General features: G+C 46.1%; 1 protein-coding gene across 9 annotated transcripts in view; it reads left to right on the top strand.

The window, feature by feature from the left end:
- Nucleotides 1-18,064, top strand: part of PPFIA1 (PTPRF interacting protein alpha 1) — a 266,952-nt gene that overhangs the window by 98,654 nt on the left and 150,234 nt on the right. For all 9 annotated transcript variants that reach the window (XM_068260407.1, XM_068260411.1, XM_068260409.1 and 6 more), the window contains exon 3: nt 14,827-14,928. In XM_068260407.1, the coding sequence (XP_068116508.1) occupies nt 14,827-14,928 (102 nt within the window). The remainder of the gene's footprint in view (nt 1-14,826; nt 14,929-18,064) is intronic.

Here is an 18,064-nt window from a genome sequence, read left to right as displayed (position 1 = left end):
ATTGCCCAAACAAGAAAAGACCCTCATGGGAAACTTCAGAGATGTAATACTGGGATGGAGGCACCAAAAATATGTGTAGAATAATTAACAGAAGGTTAAAAGGCAAGAAAAGCCGGAGCAGTGCTTTTCAGCGCAGGAAGATTTGGGCGCAGCCGTGGCCACCATAGACTGTAATAGGAAATACTTCTATAGCATCTCTCAGTGAGTAACGTCGGAGCCGTCAGAAGACAGAGCTGAAGTTGCTTATAAAACACAATAATTCGTCCTCCACCAATAGCTGGAAGCCAAATTATTTCATTCCCCCACTATCCATGGCGGCCTGGAGGGGGAATAGTAAATAACACAGCCGGGACTTGTGCAGAAGCAGGATCAGCTATATACCGGCTGTATCCTGCATCCAAGTCTTCCTGCGCCGACTTCAAATGTACGCAGGAAAAGCCTTTCCCAAGCAGGGGACTGATATAAGATATATACAAATCATTTATTAAAAAACACCGGCATCCACTCGCTCCCTCAGCAATAAAACGTTAAAACAGTGAATTGGCTCTGGGCACCTGGAGGCGATGTCCGGTGTCTTTTAATAATTTTTGTATCTTATGTCAGTCCTTATCTTGGGTAAGGTTTTCTTGCATTTAAACCTTTTTTTAATCCCGCAGTAACCAACTGGACTGGGCTGCCTCTACTCAGCTTCCCTTTGTGTCTTTTCAGATTGTCACAAGCGGTGCAACAATTGTCCATAGAAATCAAATCTGCCATTCTAAGCTGGACACGGGGTGATCACTGACACGGGGTGATCACTGACCTAGTGAAAACTTACCAACAGAGAAACGTGCCCGTCTCAAGCCAGCCATACACAGCTCAATTATGAGCCAATGTGCCAATCTGCTTGACTACTCTCCGATTCAGAATTTGATTGGATTGTGATAGATTCCATCCACTCATAGCCCATCGATTTTTCAATAGATTCCAGCAGGAAATCTGTGTCATTGATTGTGCTCAGAGGAGCTCACAATTTAATTCCTGCCATAGCCAGTCTTGTGTCCCTATTGACTGATGCTGGGTACACATGATGCTATTTCTTGTCCAACGGGAATCAGGTGATTATTTCCATCGTGTCCAATCTGTTCCCGTTACATAACTGGAATCGTTTTTCCAAAGTTATCACTGGAAAATGTATCTCGTTGTTGATCTGGAGCAGTTTGGACATATACACACACGATGCAACTCCTTATCAGATCACCTGTTGCTCATACGAGAAATTGCATCGTGTGTACCCAGCATAAGGCCCAGAGGGATCATTGTACAGCGCCACGGAATATGTTGGCGCTTTATAAATAAATAAATAATAATAATGTAACAGTATGTTTTTGGCATGTTGGAGGAAACAGGAGTTCCCAGAGGAAACCCATGCAAACATGAGACCATACAAACTCCATGCAGATAGTGTCATCGCCTAGATTTGAACAGGCTAGATGATTGTGCTGTCCTCATAGCCATCACGCTGCCTTTGAAAAGATAATAAAAATAATAGTGTAGAGGCAGCCGTTATGATAAATGTTTCATAATTTCATTTTTTTTAAAGGGCAACTGAAGTGGGAGCAATATGGAGGCAGCCATATGTATTTCCTTTTGAACAATACCAGTTGCCTGGCAGCTCTGGTGATCATTCCAGCATTAGTAGTGTCTGAATCACACACCTGAAACAAGCATGTGGCTAATCTAGTCAGATTTATGTCAGAAACACCTGATCTGCTGCATGCTTGTTCAGGGGCTGTGGCTAAAAGTATTAGAGGCAGAGGACCAGCAGGACAGCCAGGCAACTGGTATTGCTTAAAAGGAAATAAATATGTCAGCCTCCATTTTACACTCAATAGGTGTCCTGTAAAGCAAGAGGAAACTCGCTTCAGGTGAGGTACTTACATAAGAGGGAAAGCTTAAATCTCCATAGTGCCTTCCCAGTCCTCTGTATGTGTTCCTTAAGGAGGAACTCCAGCCTAAACAAACATACTGTCATTAAGTTACATTAGTTATAGCAATTAAAATAGATAGGTATTATAATCTCTTACCCACCCTGTTTTAAAAGAACAGGCAAATGTTTGTGATACATGGGGGCTGCCATCTTTTTGGTTGAAAGGAGGTGACCGGGAGCGTGAGACACAGTTCCAACTGTCCTGTGTCCTGATCACCCCTCCCAGCTGCTAGGCAACAAGAGCAACATCAGAAATCCCATCATGCTTTGCACTGTATCAGGGGAAAAATGTCTGGGCAGTTTTCTATGATGGGGCGGAGCTTAGCTTCTGTGCAGCCAAATGTGAGGCTTGGATAAGAAAAATAAAGTTCTGATGCTGTGAAACTGTTAAACACCAAGCCTTTTCAGTGCTGCTGAGTAGATTTTTAGTCTGGAGTTTGACTTTAAGCTGTCTCCTGTTTAAAATGTGCCCCTTTTGGGACTCCTCGGCCAGCTACAGAAGTACTTGCGTACGCGTACCACATGTTAGGAACCTACGACTCTAAGGGATTCTGAGCCTTCCCTCCTCCCCGGTGAGCAGATAACTCAAACTTTTTTTTTATTTTTGTATGTTACCTTCAGATGTGCTTTAAATTGACCATCAATATGAAATACCCATGTAAGTGTAAGCTCCCCAACTCACTGACCTTGTAAGATCAGGAGGTGCAGACCCATAAACGGTCATCTATGGCCATGAGTCACTGAAGGCAGTTAGGAGAGGAGTTGTGCAATTATACAGCTCATAAAAGTGAGAGCACGTTGTTTGACTTAAGCTGTAGTATTAACGTGTTACTGCGATTCCTTTCATCATTTCCTGTTTAGTTTGCTGCTATCTCTCCTGCAGGTGTATTGACCCTGCACAGTGGTCCATGTAAAGGGGTTCTCTTCAGTGGTCCAAGCAGTTGTGGCTCCAGCTTCAAAGGGGGTATGATGGCTGGCTGGTGGGGACCATTTGGGTGATCAACATCAATGTATGGCAAGCTTTAGATAGTTTTTGCGTAACTCAGGCGATAAAATTAAGGCCAACTAGTTCAGCAATGATAGAAACTAAATGTAAAGATCACAAACAGAATTAAGAACAAAAGCTTTTGAACAGAGCAGATTGTCCAAACGATGGTGCTATTATTATTGTGTAGTGAATGCCTGCCTTATAGTCATAGAAACACCTCATTAGCTTCTGTTGGCCCATTGCGGTTACTGGAACACATCTGATATCTGTAGCAGTTGGTAGGAATTCCATAATGTGCAGTGATCAGCTCAAACAGCCATTCCTGCATTATGTCATAATAATGGGCCTTGACTCATGTACATCTGTCATTTCTACCTTTTTTTTAAGAAAAGGTGAAGTTATTGGCAGTAATTTTATATTAGAGACAAGTGCTGCTTGTTTTCTGGAGTGCTTTCCAGGGCTGTGGAGTCGGTACAAAAATCTTCTGACACCAACCCAGACTCCTCAGTTTATGAAACCTCCGACTCTGACTCCGGGTACCAAAAATGGCTCCGACTCCTTGACTCAGATTCCTTAGTCTAATACTTACCAGGGCTGTGGAGTTTGTACAAAAATCATCCAACTTCGACTCCTCAGTTTATAAAATCTCCGACTCCGAGTACCCAAAATTGCCTCGACTCCTTGACTCTGACCCCACAGCCCTGGTGCTTGCTGTTACACTTTTAATTCATTGGTAATTTCAGAGAGGAATCCCATCTAATGTGTTTTTTTTCATGCAAGGATTCTGAGACCTTTGTAGGGTTTCCTGATATTTGCCCCTTCTCCCCCCCCCCCCTCCCCCCCACCAGTGAGAGAGGGCTCGGGAGGGGGTGTTGGCTAAGTTGGCCAGGTGATTAAGTTTCACACACCATCTCAGCCTCTCTGCATCCTCTACACTGTCTCCCTTTCCCAGAATCCAGCTCACCTTCTTGCTGGTACATAGGTCATGTGACTATTCAGACATGTGACAATCATACTTGTGCGCGGCAATGACCAAGGACAGGTGAGCAAATGCAGAACTCGAGCATGATCACTATAACCAGTGTGATGATGCCAATCTCTGCAACAGCATGTGGTTGCACATTATTATTATTTATTTTTGTGAATTGTTTTCCTCTATTAGCACTGTGATTGGCTCTCAGTGATGAGAGGGGCAGGAGGGAGTGAAATTGTCTCCTGATTGGTGCACAGAACTCACCTGTCACATGCAGGTGCAAAAGGTGGCATCATTAAATGTAGTACTCTGAATGGCAGTTGTAATTGTGGAAGTTGGTCTTCAGCATTAAAGAGAACCTGTACTGAGTAAAATTATTTAAAATAAACACATGAGGTAACGTCAAATGAACATTACATAGTTACCTTGCCATCAGTTCCTCTCAGAAGCTCACCATTTTCTTCTTACAGTGATTCCTTCCAGTTCTGACAACATTTTGTCAGAACTGAAATATATCAGTTGCTGTCAGTTATATATCGGTTGCTATCAGTTACAGCTGAGAGGAGAACTGATGTGTCCATGTTTCCCTATGGCTCAAGTGGGCGATGTTACAGTTTAACTGTGTGCTGACCAGAAAGCTGTTATGTTGTAATGGCCATTTTCAAAATGGAGGATGGAGAATTCCATTGATCACAGTGGACAAACAGGATGCAGGAGAGGAAAAATAGATTGAGTAGTAGACTACACAGGAGGTAAGTATGACTTGTGTATGCTTATTTTGATTTTTAATGTTCAGTTCAGGTTTTCTTTAAGGTACCCATACACTAGTTCAACTGGTCGTGATACAGCAGATTTGACCACTGTGATGGAATCTGCTGTGAAATCGTTAATGCAAACCCTGACCGATCGCCAGCGGTTGATTCAGTGGATTGGGTCAGTCAGAACATTTTTGCTCGATCGCTGGCAGGTTGGGAGTGCGTCGCTAGCGGTGTTGGTTTTGGTGATGACAGACGCAGCATAGTCGCAGCAATAATATCATCACCTGTCCGCTGGCGCGAGTCCCCGGGGCCTGTGGTGACACTTCTTCCAGCTGGCCTTCTTCTCCATGTCCTCTTCACTTCCTGTCTTATCCTGTAGAGCGCCCTCTACTGTTTGAAATTTGGCTTGCCACAGGACAGGAAGCGAAGAGGACACAGAAGAAGTGACAGCACGGACCCTGGGGACTTTCGCTGGTGGACAGGTGACATTATTGCTGCTGGCCGAGGGAGCCCGAATGGGGGGAGGCCTGGGTGTGGCGAGGCAAGCGGTGGCTCCACAGGTTTTGAATCGATATTATGCTGAAATTGATTCAAAACCTGTATGCAGTGTATGGGCAGCCACTCTGATCAGATTCAATCAGAGACAGATCTATCGGTTAGTCGATATGGTGGCTATTGACCAGAGTATGGCCACCTTTACTCACTGATAACTAATTAGATGTTATAAAACTCACTGCTGGAAATAAATACTTCCCGAGAGATGGATACAGATACAAAGTTCAATAGTTAACGATTTGTCTGTATGGAAGCTGAATAAACATTAAAAAAAGTTGTAGCGTACTTGACTGTAAAACTTTATTTAGGCTTGCTTTAAGCTGCAGTATTAACAGTCAGAACTGAAAAATTCACCGAAAGCCTGTATGAGTTCCTTAAAGTGAACCTCCGGACTAAAAATCTACTCAGCAGAACTGAAAAGGCTCTGTTGTTTCTTTAACTGTTTCACAGCATCAGAACTTTGTTTTTCTTACCAAAGCGTCATTTTTAGCTGCATTTTTATCTAAGCTCCACCCATCAAAGAAAAACCTGATGCTGTGCAGAGCATGATGGGAGATGTGATCAGCACACAGGACACTGTCACCTCCTTTCAACCAAAAAGATGGCTGCCCCCATGAAATCACAAACATTTGCCTGTTCTTTTAAAACAGGGTGGGTAAGAGATTATATTACCTATCTATTTTAATTAACATAACTAATGTACCTTAATGACAGTATGTTTGTTTAGGCTGGAGTTGCTCTTTAAATAGACTCTGTAACAACATTTTCAGCCTTATTTCTTTTATCCTATAAGTTCCTATCCCTGTTCTAATGTGGTGTGGATTACTGCAGCCTTTTCTAGTTGCTCTGTCTCTGTAATAGATCTAATCTTCTTTTCTTTGTCAAGCTTTGTGGACCCAGAGAGGAATGGGCTGCCTCTGTTGTAATGAATACAAGTTATGCACGCCCCCTGCAGGCTCGGTGTGCTTTGTTTACTCCTCACTCTCTGCTCTGTTTTCAGCTTGTCTGTGAGGCTGAGGGGGGAGGGAGCTGCCCATGCTGAGAAACTGTGAGAATCCCAGACTGGAGCGCAGATCATTCACTATGTAATAAAAACTTGTAGTATACTGTAACTTCCTGGTTAGCGGCCATGTTTTTGTTTGTAAAGACTAAAAGCTTAAAAGTCAGGATCATGGCGGAAACTGCAAAGAGGGATCCAGGAGATCAGTGACTCGATTTGGTATGTTTTTTTATTGTACAAATCAGACAGTACAGATTCTCTTTAACACTGGAGTTGGGCCGTGTAGTGTATTTCCTTGTAAGCTGTTGTAAAGCCATTTATGTGGATTTGGGATTAGCAGAATCTAGGGTCTTGCACTTGGCTTGTCTTGTTAGAAGGGATTTATCTGCAGATATGTTCTATTGTGTCTGCCAAACCCATCCCGTTAGTAGTTTCCCATGCCGCCGGCCTGTAAACCTTGCTTAGCATCAGCTGCGGCCCTCATCCTCTCTACAGACGGAACTGTTGTCTGAGAGGTCATTGACCTGCCTCTGTCTCCTGGAATTCCTCTCTTCCCCTCACTTGTTGCCCTGCAGTTCAGCCTTTTACAGTTGAACTCTCTAGGAAGAGCGATTGGCATTCCTTCGCTGTGGTTGCAGTTTGCTTTAGTCACATGGGTACACAATCCCCGGGCGCTCCCATATCTACAGGCTGATAGGAATCTGTTCTGTGCCTCCAGTGAGAAAACATCTGCTGACTTACAGTCACCGAGATTCCATAACAGATCTCTGTAATCATTAACCTGCTCCAGTCGTGAAGGAATTTACAGCTACAGTGGAAAGGTGAAACCGATGAACCGTAGTGCAGACTGGAGAAGTTGCTTTACTTCTCAAAGGACAACTGAAGTGAGAGAGATATGCCATATGTAATTCATTTTAATCAATACCATCATTCAGCCATAGCCCCTGAACAAGCATGCAGCAGATCAGGTGTTTCTGACATTGTCATCAGATCTGACAAGACTAGCTGCATGCTTGTTTCTGGTGGGATTCAGATACAACTGCAGCCAAATAGACCAGCAGGACTGCCAGGCAACTGGTATTGTTTAATCCTGTAGCAGCAGCCAAATGAAGTAAAACTTTATTTGGCTGCAGGGCTGAATTTTTCCTGCCGCTTAGGAAGCCTGGCAGGGTATGCAGCATGGGTGGCAGGTAGCTCTCATACATACCTGTCCGGACGGCTTGATTGGCTGCTTCTTCCTCCACTGCGGCGGCAATGTACTCCTTACATGTCTTCTCGGTTCCGATCACATGACATGACGTGATCGGAATCCAAGAGACCATGTTAGTGTTACAAGAGTCTCTTCCACCACCGGGTGGCACTGTAACACTGACAGTCTCATGCACCCTGATCACATGTCATATCATGTGATCAGGACCCAGAAGACCTGTCGGTGGAAGAACTGAAGAAGTTTTGTGTGAAAGGTAAACCTAACTTCTTACTGCCATGCGCTCGTTTGGCTGCACTAGGCAGACAGAGGCCATCACTGCACCAGCAGCTTTCAAACAAAGCATCTCGTATGAAGCTGTTATGGGGTTAAAAAAATAAATAAATATGGCGGCCTCCACATTCTTCTGACTTCAATTGTCTTGTAACAAGTGCCTGTGCGTAATTGTAGTTGCCACTGGTGCATGGGCCATCCGGCGGGGAGTTTCGAAGCCACACTTCTTTAGCAAGAATGCAAATACCCCGTCTAACGATGTACAGTCTACAGTAGCGGGGGGAGGGGGGGGGTCTCTGTGCTTAGTTAATACTCAACTGGGATTTTTTTTGTGCCCTTTGTAAAGCTGCATAGGCATTCGAGCAGTCGGAAACCAGAGACAATTTAAACTAAAAGTTTTATACATACCTGGGGCTTCCTCCAGCCCCATGTGCACAGATCGCTCCCACGCTGCTGTCCTCAGTCTTCTGTATCGCCTGTACCGGGTCCCGTAACTTCCGCCAGTCGCAGCCAGTCTGTGCAAGAGACATGCGCCCTCTGCATAGCTCTCTGGCGGCTATACAGAAGGCTGAGGACATTATACTCTCAAAACTAAAATCTCAGTAACTACTGTTAGTTATGTAAAATAACATTTGAATGCATTCCCATGTATTAATTGTGTGTTAAAACCTTTATTTTCACTGCAAGAGAGCAAGAGAAGCTTGCGTATCTCTTGTCATCAATGTAATCATTACCAGCTGCAGCTCTCTGAGGCATGTGTCTTCAAGACAAGACAAATAACATTTATATTGCTCTTTTCTCCTTGCGGACTCAAAGCGCCAGAGCAGAGCAGCAGCCACTAGGGCGCGCTCTATTGGCAGTAGCAGTGTAAGGGAGACTTGCCAAAGGTCTCCTACTGAATTAGTGCTGGCTTACTGAACAGGCAGAGCCGAGATTCGAACCCTGGTCTCCTGTGTCAGAGGCAGAGCCCTTAACCATTACACCATCAGCCAACTGCTTCACTCTGCCTCCTTCCTCTGCTGAACAGACACATCCCCTGGCAACAGTTACTTCAGCAGAAAACCTTCATATACACTTCCAAAGCTCTATATACACTTTAAATAATTGTTGCTCGGAAAGATTATTTTTTGGCAACCTCCTGGGAACCAGCCTTGTATAGATATACTGCTAGGCAGACTTCCCGCTTTCATGGAGGCAGACATACTGTTGACATTCTATCTTTACCAAATAGCTGCTCTGCTGAGGCAGCCAGCGGACACAGCTGAGAGATCAAATTACAACTTGTGATTAGTAACAGATGAGGGGAAATAAGACAGGCTAAACTCTGTAAATACATACATGGTGTACTTCTCTGTTTTCCTTCTGTCCTCTGCAAGAGTTCAGGTCCACTTTAAGTAAGAAATAAGAAAGTGCACTGCGTTTGCGCAGAGTAGTTTTAGAAAAGCGCATTTCTGCATAAACCACACGGCACAGCTGCATGGATGAAAGAACCAAGCTGTGCAAGGCTCTGTGCATGAAGGGTTAGGCATAGAGAGAGCAAGGTGGGGACACAGTCAGAGCATAAGAATACCCGGCCAGGCTGCAGAGGGGAATAGGAAGTGGCATGAAGTCAGAGCAGTGTACCTGTAGTGAGGGATGGAGACCGCACCGCACTCACCTGTGCCGGAACTGACATGGACCACGCCCACTTCTTCAGAGGCAACAATATTTCCCACAGCTAGCCTCAAATTCCACCAACTGTGCATGTTTTGCCAGGAATCTCCTATATGGACTAGTTATTTTAAAGGGGAACTTCAGCCTAAACAAACATACTGTCATTAAGTTACATTATGTTAATTAAAATAGATAGGTAATATCATCTCTTACCCACCCTGTTTTAAAAGAACAGGCAAATGTTTGTGATTTCATGGGGGCAGCCATCTTTTTGGTTGAAAGGAGGTGACAGGGAGCGTGAGACACAGTTCCAACTGTCCTGTGTCCTGAGTGATCACCCCTTCCAGCTGCTAGGCAACGAGAACAATAGCATCAGAAATCCCATAATGCTTTGCAATGCATCAGGGGAAAAATGCCCTGGCACATTTCTTTGATGGGGCAGAGCTTAGCTTCTCTGCAGCTAAAAATGAGGCTTGGGTAAGAAAAACAAAGTTCTGATGCTGTGAAACTATTAAAGAAACACCAAGCCTTTTCTGTGCTGCTGACTAGAGTTTTCGTCTGGAGGTTCACTTTAACTAGGGTCTCAGCCATGATAGATTTAATTGCATTCACACTACATTGCAAACGCCATGTATGTGTAAACGGCCCGGTAAGCGTATCCACCCTGGACCTGACTGTATGCGCTGGCGCCATTTCAACTGGCCGCCACCCATCTTTCGGTACTGCTGCCGCTTTTCTCCTCATCACACGCCCACTCCGCTCATCCGGAGACCAAAGTAAAGTAGTGAATCCTACCTAGCAACAGGCAGGATCCTCATTTATACGCATGAACCCATTAGAATTTTCTCTTTTGCAAGAGGAATCCCATTGGTTCCTTAGCAAAACAACAGGAAGCCCTATACTCCTTTCTCAGGGACAGGTTTGTAATGTTTGCGCAGCAGGAAGCCTAGCAGGAATGGACACCGTAGGCTTGCATTGCATCCGATTCTTGTTTGCGCTCGGTGTTTTGCATGCGACGGGACAAATGCAGCAGGTTGGCATTTTACATTTGCAGCCCGGGTGCGTTGTGCATTTGCGTTCCGTTTGACAGAGTAAACGCAGCCTACTAATAGCATAGGATGCACTTACTGTCCATTGTTTTTGCTAGCGTTTTTACCTGCAATGTGAATGGTGTCTTAGGGCCAATGCTTGACGCATTTTCTGACGCAGACTTTCTGTACACAGGTCATGTTGTGATCAGAATGGTATAACTTTTGGTTGTAGATGCCTCAGTTTACAGAAAAATAGAGAACATCAAAGCTCGCCTATTGCTAAATGATTAGATCAGTTTATAATTTTTTAGTGATTTTCTTTCTTATTTTAGCACTTACGGTACCTGTGTGACTTTGCCCAGAATCTGCTCAGTTGGCGTAATTTAAAGAGACACTGAAGCGAAAAAAAAAATATGATATAGTGAATTGGTTGTGTACTATGAATAATTACTAGAAGATTAGCAGCAAAGAAAATATTCTCATACTTTTATTTTCAGGTATTTGGAGTTTTTTCTAACATTGCATCATTCTATAATATGTGCAGATTACACAACACTCAGCATTCAAAATGAGTCTTTCAGAGCAGTCTGTGAAGTAATGACCTCTCCTCTAGCAGAGGAAAAGTAAACAGTTCACTTACAGTTGAGATAATAAAAGTCAGATAACAGCCCTCTCCACGACTAAAGGTGGCCATACACTGGTCGATGTGCCATTAGATCGACCAGCTGACAGATCCCTATCTGATCGAATCTGATCAGATAGGGATCGTATGGCTGCCTTTACTGCAAACAGATTGTGAATCGATTTCAGCCTGAAACCGATCACAATCTGTTCAGCTGCTCCTGCCGCCTGTCCCCCCCCCCCCCCCCCCGTATACATTACCTGAGGCTGGCTCCCGGGCGTCTTCTCCGCACTGCACCGCACCGCTGTTCTTGCTCCATCCCGGCGCTTCCTGTGTTACTCCGTGACCAGGAAGTTCAAATAGAGCGCCCTCTATTTCAACTTCCTGGTCACCGGAGTGACACAGGAAGTATAAGCGTACACTGGGACATGCGGAAATGCGGTGCAGCGAGGAGAAGAGGACCCCGGAGCCAGCTTCAGGTAATGTATACATGCTCGGATCGGGCCCGAATCGTACGCCGCAAGCGACGCGCTCCTACCGCCGGGCGATCGAGGGTAATTTCCCGCACGGCGCGATCGACGGTCCGATCCGATTTCGGGAGGGAATCGGATCGGCGGGTGCGTTTAGCGCAAGCGATTGGCAGCAGATACGATCCCAGGATCGGATCTGCTGTCGAAACGGCCGTGAATCGAGCCAGTGTATGGCCTGCTTAAGTAGCCATACACTGGTCGATTTGCCATCAGATTCGACCAACAGATAGTTCCCGCTCTGATCGAATCTGATCAGAGAGGGATCGTATGGCTCCTTTACTGCAAACAGATTGTGAACCAATTTTAGCCTGAAACCGTTCACAATCTGTGGTGGTGGTGGTGGTGGTGGTGCTGCCGCCACTCCCCCCGCCCGCATACATTACCTGCTCCGCCGGCGTGTCTCCAGTCCCCAGGTCTCTGCTGTCTTCTCCGCTCTGGTCTCCAGGTCCAGCATGCTTTACTTCTTCCTGCCCGGCAGGAAGTTTAAACAGTAGAGCGCCCTCTACTGTTTAAACTTCCTGCCAGGCAGGAGGAACTGAAGCATGCCGGAGACCAGCGCGGACACGGAGCAGCGGTGACCGGGGGTAGTCGTGCCGGTGGAGCACGTAATGTATGCGGCTCTATTGCGTCGGTCATCGGGTACTCGAACGCCGCTAGCGACGCGCTCCCTATCCGCGGGCGATCGACGGTAATTTTCCGCACGGAGCGATCGATGGGATCGGACGAAATGGATCGAAATTCGGCGTGTAGCGCGAACGATTGGCAGCAGATTCGATCCCAGTGATTGAATCTGCTGTCGAAACGGCGGCAAATCGGGCCAGCGTATGGCCAGCTTAAGACTTAGTCGGAGAGTTAATGGCTTGTTTGCATAGAGATAACAACTGGAGTTTCTTAACTCTTCCTGTACTGGAAACAGACTGATGGATCTGATCTTAATGTTTTATTTCTTAGCTGTACTACACATACAAATCATAATATCATAATTTTTTTTTCGCTTCAGTGTCTCTTTAAGGACGTGTTTCAGAAGTATTGATGCAAATTCTGTGCAGGGTTAGCTGAGAACTGGTCCAAAAGGCTCTTTCTCCCTCCACACCCTTATTCCAGCCAGGGAAATGCTGCTGTGCACAGAATGTCTGCTGATTGGCCAGGAAAGCTTCCGGATCCTTCCTGTATCTCATGTAGTGTTACTCTGCATTAAGGCATTTTATTTATTATTATTTGTGTGCAGCTGATTACAAATATTATGAGTGGCTACAGTATCTGTTGGATGCAGTAGTTTGTTTAAATAAAAACAATTATATCCGAATATATACTAAATATTACTATTAGAAATACTCCTGACCAGTATCTCCTTATTAATCGGACTACTGCCAATGCCGCAATTGATATTGATCAGATGTCTGCCGGAATCGGAGCAATATTGGTTGGTGCACCACCCTTGCTCTTGTGCTGACGCCGTGCACTGCTTGGTGCAGTACAAAGCTAAGCGGCTGTCATTTGTGCACCAGCCTTCCTCCTAATAGAGGACAGAACAAGCATTGGAATATCAAGTAAATATTGTTTGAGAGTGCCCTATATATTTGATATTCTTGAGTTTGTGTCAGATATTTGTCACAGCTACACCAAGGATTTCACGAGAAACGAGACTGTACCCACTCACGTCCAGCGGCAGGGAGGGGTAATATACCTGTGTGATGCCCACTCCATCCTCGCGACACTTCCTCCTTCACGTCAGAAGCCTCGGCAGTGAAACAGGAAGTGTCAGAAGATGGAGCGCAGCCATTGCAGACATTATTTATTTATACAGCGCCAACATCTCCCGTAGCGATGTACATAGACATGAGCCGGTACAGTTTTTATTCTCAGGAAAGTGTGCTCTTCCATCCCAAGTACACACATGCAATTTTGATCAGACAATAATTGGCCATTTTCTCAACTTCCATGTAGTAGATGTTACCTACACAATCTGATCATAGTATTCAAAAGCTGTTGGGTCTCATACTATATGGAAGTGATAACATTGGCCAATCCTTGGGAAATCAAAGTTGGATGTGTGTATGCACCTTAATAGTGCAGATCCACATCTCTTACTGTCAGGTTTGATTTTTCAGGGAAATTTCCCATCAACAGTTTAGTTTGAGGGGCAGTTGTTGTAAATTATTTTTTATTAGTGTATTTATGGAAACCTTCCTAGTACCAAGATGTGAGGAAATTGTATTCAGATTGTGCAGGCTGATCGTAAGGTGTGCATGGCCAATCATGTAGCCATTTATGGGCCATGAGACATATCTCCCTCTGATCGGATTTCATTGGAGAGAGATCTGTTGCTTGCCCATACACTGCAGACCGATTCCCGATAGATCTATCCAGAATCAGCCTAGCGACACCGCCTTCATGGCCTGCCTGGGCATCCCCTAAATATAAAATGTTCCTCTGATGACCATGCTGTGATTTCTCACCTGTCCCGCTGGCTCCCGGTGTCACTCACTTTCGCCCCTGTTACTGCCAAACCTGTGGCGTGTGTGACGTTACTCTCGCACCTGGTGCCATGTGGGTACAGGCACTCTGTAACGGGGGCGACAGCAGGCGATGCCAGAAGCTGCACCAGCTCAACAGGTGAGAATTGACACACTACAGGCGCCGGGGAGACGCTTGGGTGGACAGTGGCCGGGTGTACGTCGCATAGGTCTGTCATCGCTAGATATATGGCCACCTGAAGTTACAGGGCGGGCTTTACACTGTGGAGGACATACAGGGTTCAGTACAGTAAATAGAGATGGTCTGTGAGATGCTAATGTTCCTGGCTTTCATGCAATTTTTAGGCAACTGATTTAGGCCAATAATTGTATGAATGGCCCAGTTCAAAACCACACCCCCGTTTCCATTCAAGTTGGAATTGGCTTCCCATTGATCGTTGCACACGTAAGCTGGGGCTGGCTGCTGTCTTGCCATACCTTGCCTGGGAACAGAGACTATATCTGCATTGCTAGTCTGCTAGCTGCTGCTTTTAATATCTTCTATGGTGGGAAAAAAGCTTGGAAATCCAAGCTGTGATCCAGGGGTCCACGTTAACGTGATACTTGGAGGCCTCTCTTATTTTGTCTGATTCTCCTTATCGCTCCTGACCTCGTTTTAGATGTTAGCTGAACAAGGAAACCGTTGACTTTCATAGTCATTGTAACGTAGAAGGGTCAGGAAGCTGTATGACCACAACGCTGCATTGTGAGTCCTGCATTCTAAATACACGTTTGTTTTTCCTTCCTGAAGGAGTTTGCAGCACTTACTAAGGAGCTCAATATCTGTCGGGAGCAACTTCTGGAGCGGGAGGAAGAAATATCCGAGCTGAAGGCCGAGAGGAACAACACAAGAGTAAGTGTGTCCACAGAGTGGGAGGAGCAATACTGGAGTGTGTCCAGAGTGGGAGGAGCTATACTGGAGTAAGTGTGTTGTATCCATAGAGTGGGAGGAGAAATACTGGAGTAAGTGTGTTGTATCCATAGAGTGGGAGGAGAAATACTGGAGTAAGTGTGTTGTATCCATAGAGTGGGAGGAGAAATACTGGAGTAAGTGTGTTGTATCCATAGAGTGGGAGGAGAAATACTGGAGTGTGTTGTGTCCACAGAGTGGGAGGAGCAATACTGAAGTAAGTGTGTCATGGTCAGAGTGGGAGGAACAATACTGGAGTAAGTGTGTCCACAGAGTGGGAGGAGCAATACTGAAGTAAATGTGTTGTGTCCACAGAGTGGGAGGAACAAAACTGGAGTGTGTCCACAGAGTGGGAGGAGCAATACTGGTGTGTTGTGTACATAGAGTGGGAGGAGCAACACTGGAGTAAATGTGTTGTGTGCATAGAGTGGGAGGAACAATACTGGAGTAAGTGTGTTGTGTCCATAGAGTGGGAGGAGCAATACTGGAGTAAGTGTGTTGTGTCCATAGAGTGGGAGAAGCAATACTGGAGTAAGTGTGTCCACAGAGTGGGAGGAACAATACTGGAGTAATACTGGAGTCTCAGTGGATCTCAGTAGAGCTGCCAGTCTCAGTGGATCTCAGTAGAGCTGCCAGTCTCAGTGAATCTCTGCAGAGCTGCAGGTCTCAGTGAATCTCTGCAGAGCTGCCAGTCTCAGTGGATCTCAGTAGAGCTGCCAGTCTCAGTGAATCTCTGCAGAGCTGCAGGTCTCAGTGAATCTCTGCAGAGCTGCCAGTCTCAGTGAATCTCTGCAGAGCTGCCAGTCTCAGTGACTCTCTGCAGAGCTGCCAGTCTCAGTGACTCTCTGCAGAGCTGCCAGTCTCAGTGACTCTCTGCAGAGCTGCCAGTCTCAGTGACTCTCTGCAGAGCTGCCAGTCTCAGTGACTCTCTGCAGAGCTGCCAGTCTCAGTGAATCTCTGCAGAGCTGCCAGTCTCAGTGAATCTCTGTAGGGCTGCCAGTCTCAGTGAATCTCTGCAGAGCTGCCGGTCTCAGTGAATCTCTCTAAAGCTGGCGGTCTAAGTGAATCTCTCTAAAGCTGCCAGTCTCAGTGAATCTCTGCAGAGCTGCCGGTCTCAGTGACTTTCTGCAGAGCTGCCAGTCTCAGTGACTCTCTGCAGAGCTGCCAGTCTCAGTGAATCTCTGCAGAGCTGCCAGTCTCAGTGAATCTCTGCAGAGCTGCCGGTCTCAGTGAATCTCTGCAGAGCTGCCAGTCTCAGTGACTCTCTGTAGAGCTGCCGGTCTCAGTGACTCTCTGCAGAGCTGCCAGTCTCAGTGACTCTCTGCAGAGCTGCCAGTCTCAGTGACTCTCTGTAGAGCTACCAGCCTCAGTGAATCTCTGCAGAGCTGCCAGTCTCAGTGAATCTCTGCAGAGCTGCCGGTCTCAGTGAATCTCTGCAGAGCTGCCAGTCTCACTGAATCTCTGCAGGGCTGCCAGTCTCAGTGAATCTCTGCAGAGCTGCCAGTCTCAGTGACTCTCTGCAGAGCTGCCAGTCTCACTGAATCTCTGCAGAGCTGCCAGTCTCACTGAATCTCTGCAGAGCTGCCAGTCTCAGTGAATCTCTGCAGAGCTGCCGGTCTCAGTGAATCTCTGCAGAGCTGCCAGTCTCACTGAATCTCTGCAGGGCTGCCAGTCTCAGTGAATCTCTGCAGAGCTGCCAGTCTCAGTGACTCTCTGTAGAGCTGCTGGTCTCAGTGAATCCAAGTGCTTGAACAGGGAGCTGTAGGAAGGATGGGGGAAGACTCTGGACTATCCAGAGCCTTTCCTATTCAAAGGTAAGTATATTAATGTGTGTGTGGTGGTGGGGATGTGGCTTCAGGTACTCTTTAAAGTGACATGGGGGCTGCCATATTTATCTTCTGTTAAGCAATGCCAGTTGCCTGGCAGTCCTGCTGATCACTTTGGCTGCACTAGTGTCTGAATCACACACCTGGAACAAGCATGTGGCTAATTTGGCTAGACTTTAAGCATAGCACATGATCATGCTCATACGGGGTCCGTGGCTGAATGTAGCGGCAGAACAGCCTATTGGCATAACTTAAAAGGAAAAAGAGGCAGCTTTTCACACCCTTTGCAGTAAAGTGTCCCTTTAACAATAGTCTGTAAGTCTATAAATAGACGGGTTCTGAGTATTACTTTATGAATGTAATGGTACAAACACTGATTACTTCCTCCTGGGAGCCCCAAGGGACATGAAATGATAGCTGTGTAATAGGCTGGAGCCGGATCGGGAGCCACACATGGGGAGTGGAGATAAAAGAATACAATGCAGTATAATACAGCGTTCATGTGCGTACAATGGAACCAGTGTAATGCAATCTATGGAAGGAATTATAACATGTTCTGTGAGACCCACCTTTACTGCAGACTCATAAACACCTCTGCGTGACTTCCACAATACAGAGAGTACACAATAACATGTGCTATTTCTATGCATGTGGCAGGGCACAGCCTGTTTCATAGGATTTGTGGACAAGCAAAATAACAATATGACAAGCATAATATACTCTCATACAAGGAAGCTTGAAATCGCCCTCCCCAAATCAATCCATGTAGGTTTCCATATATAGTGTAATTTAGCATTCCATTCAGGGATGTCAAACGCCGATACAAAATGGGCCAACCTGTATGTCTAGGGCCTCCTCCCCTATACCCTACCCTGGTGTATATTGCCCCTCCTCCCCTATACAGTTCCCTGGTGTCTAGTTCCCCTCCTCCCCTATACAGTTCCCTGGTGTCTAGTTCCCCTCCTCCCCTATACAGTTCCCTGGTGTCTAGTGGCCCCTCCCTCTCCTATACAGTTCCCTGGTGTCTAGTGGCCCCTCCCTCTCCTATACAGTTCCCTGGTGTCTAGTGGTCCTCCCTCCCCTATACAGTTCCCTGGTGTCTAGTGCCCCTCCTCCCCTATACTGTTCCCTGGTGTCTAGTGGCCCCTCCCTCTCCTATACAGTTCCCTGGTGTCTAGTGCCCCTCCTCCCCTATACAGTTCCCTGGTGTCTAGTGCCCCCTCCCCTATACAGTTCCCTGGTGTCTAGTGCCC

This window comes from Hyperolius riggenbachi, chromosome 11 (assembly GCF_040937935.1).
Source record: "Hyperolius riggenbachi isolate aHypRig1 chromosome 11, aHypRig1.pri, whole genome shotgun sequence".
Lineage (NCBI taxonomy): Eukaryota > Metazoa > Chordata > Amphibia > Anura > Hyperoliidae > Hyperolius > Hyperolius riggenbachi.
The sequence above is the reverse complement of the archived record's forward strand: the minus strand, read 5'-3'. Positions and strand labels throughout refer to the sequence as shown.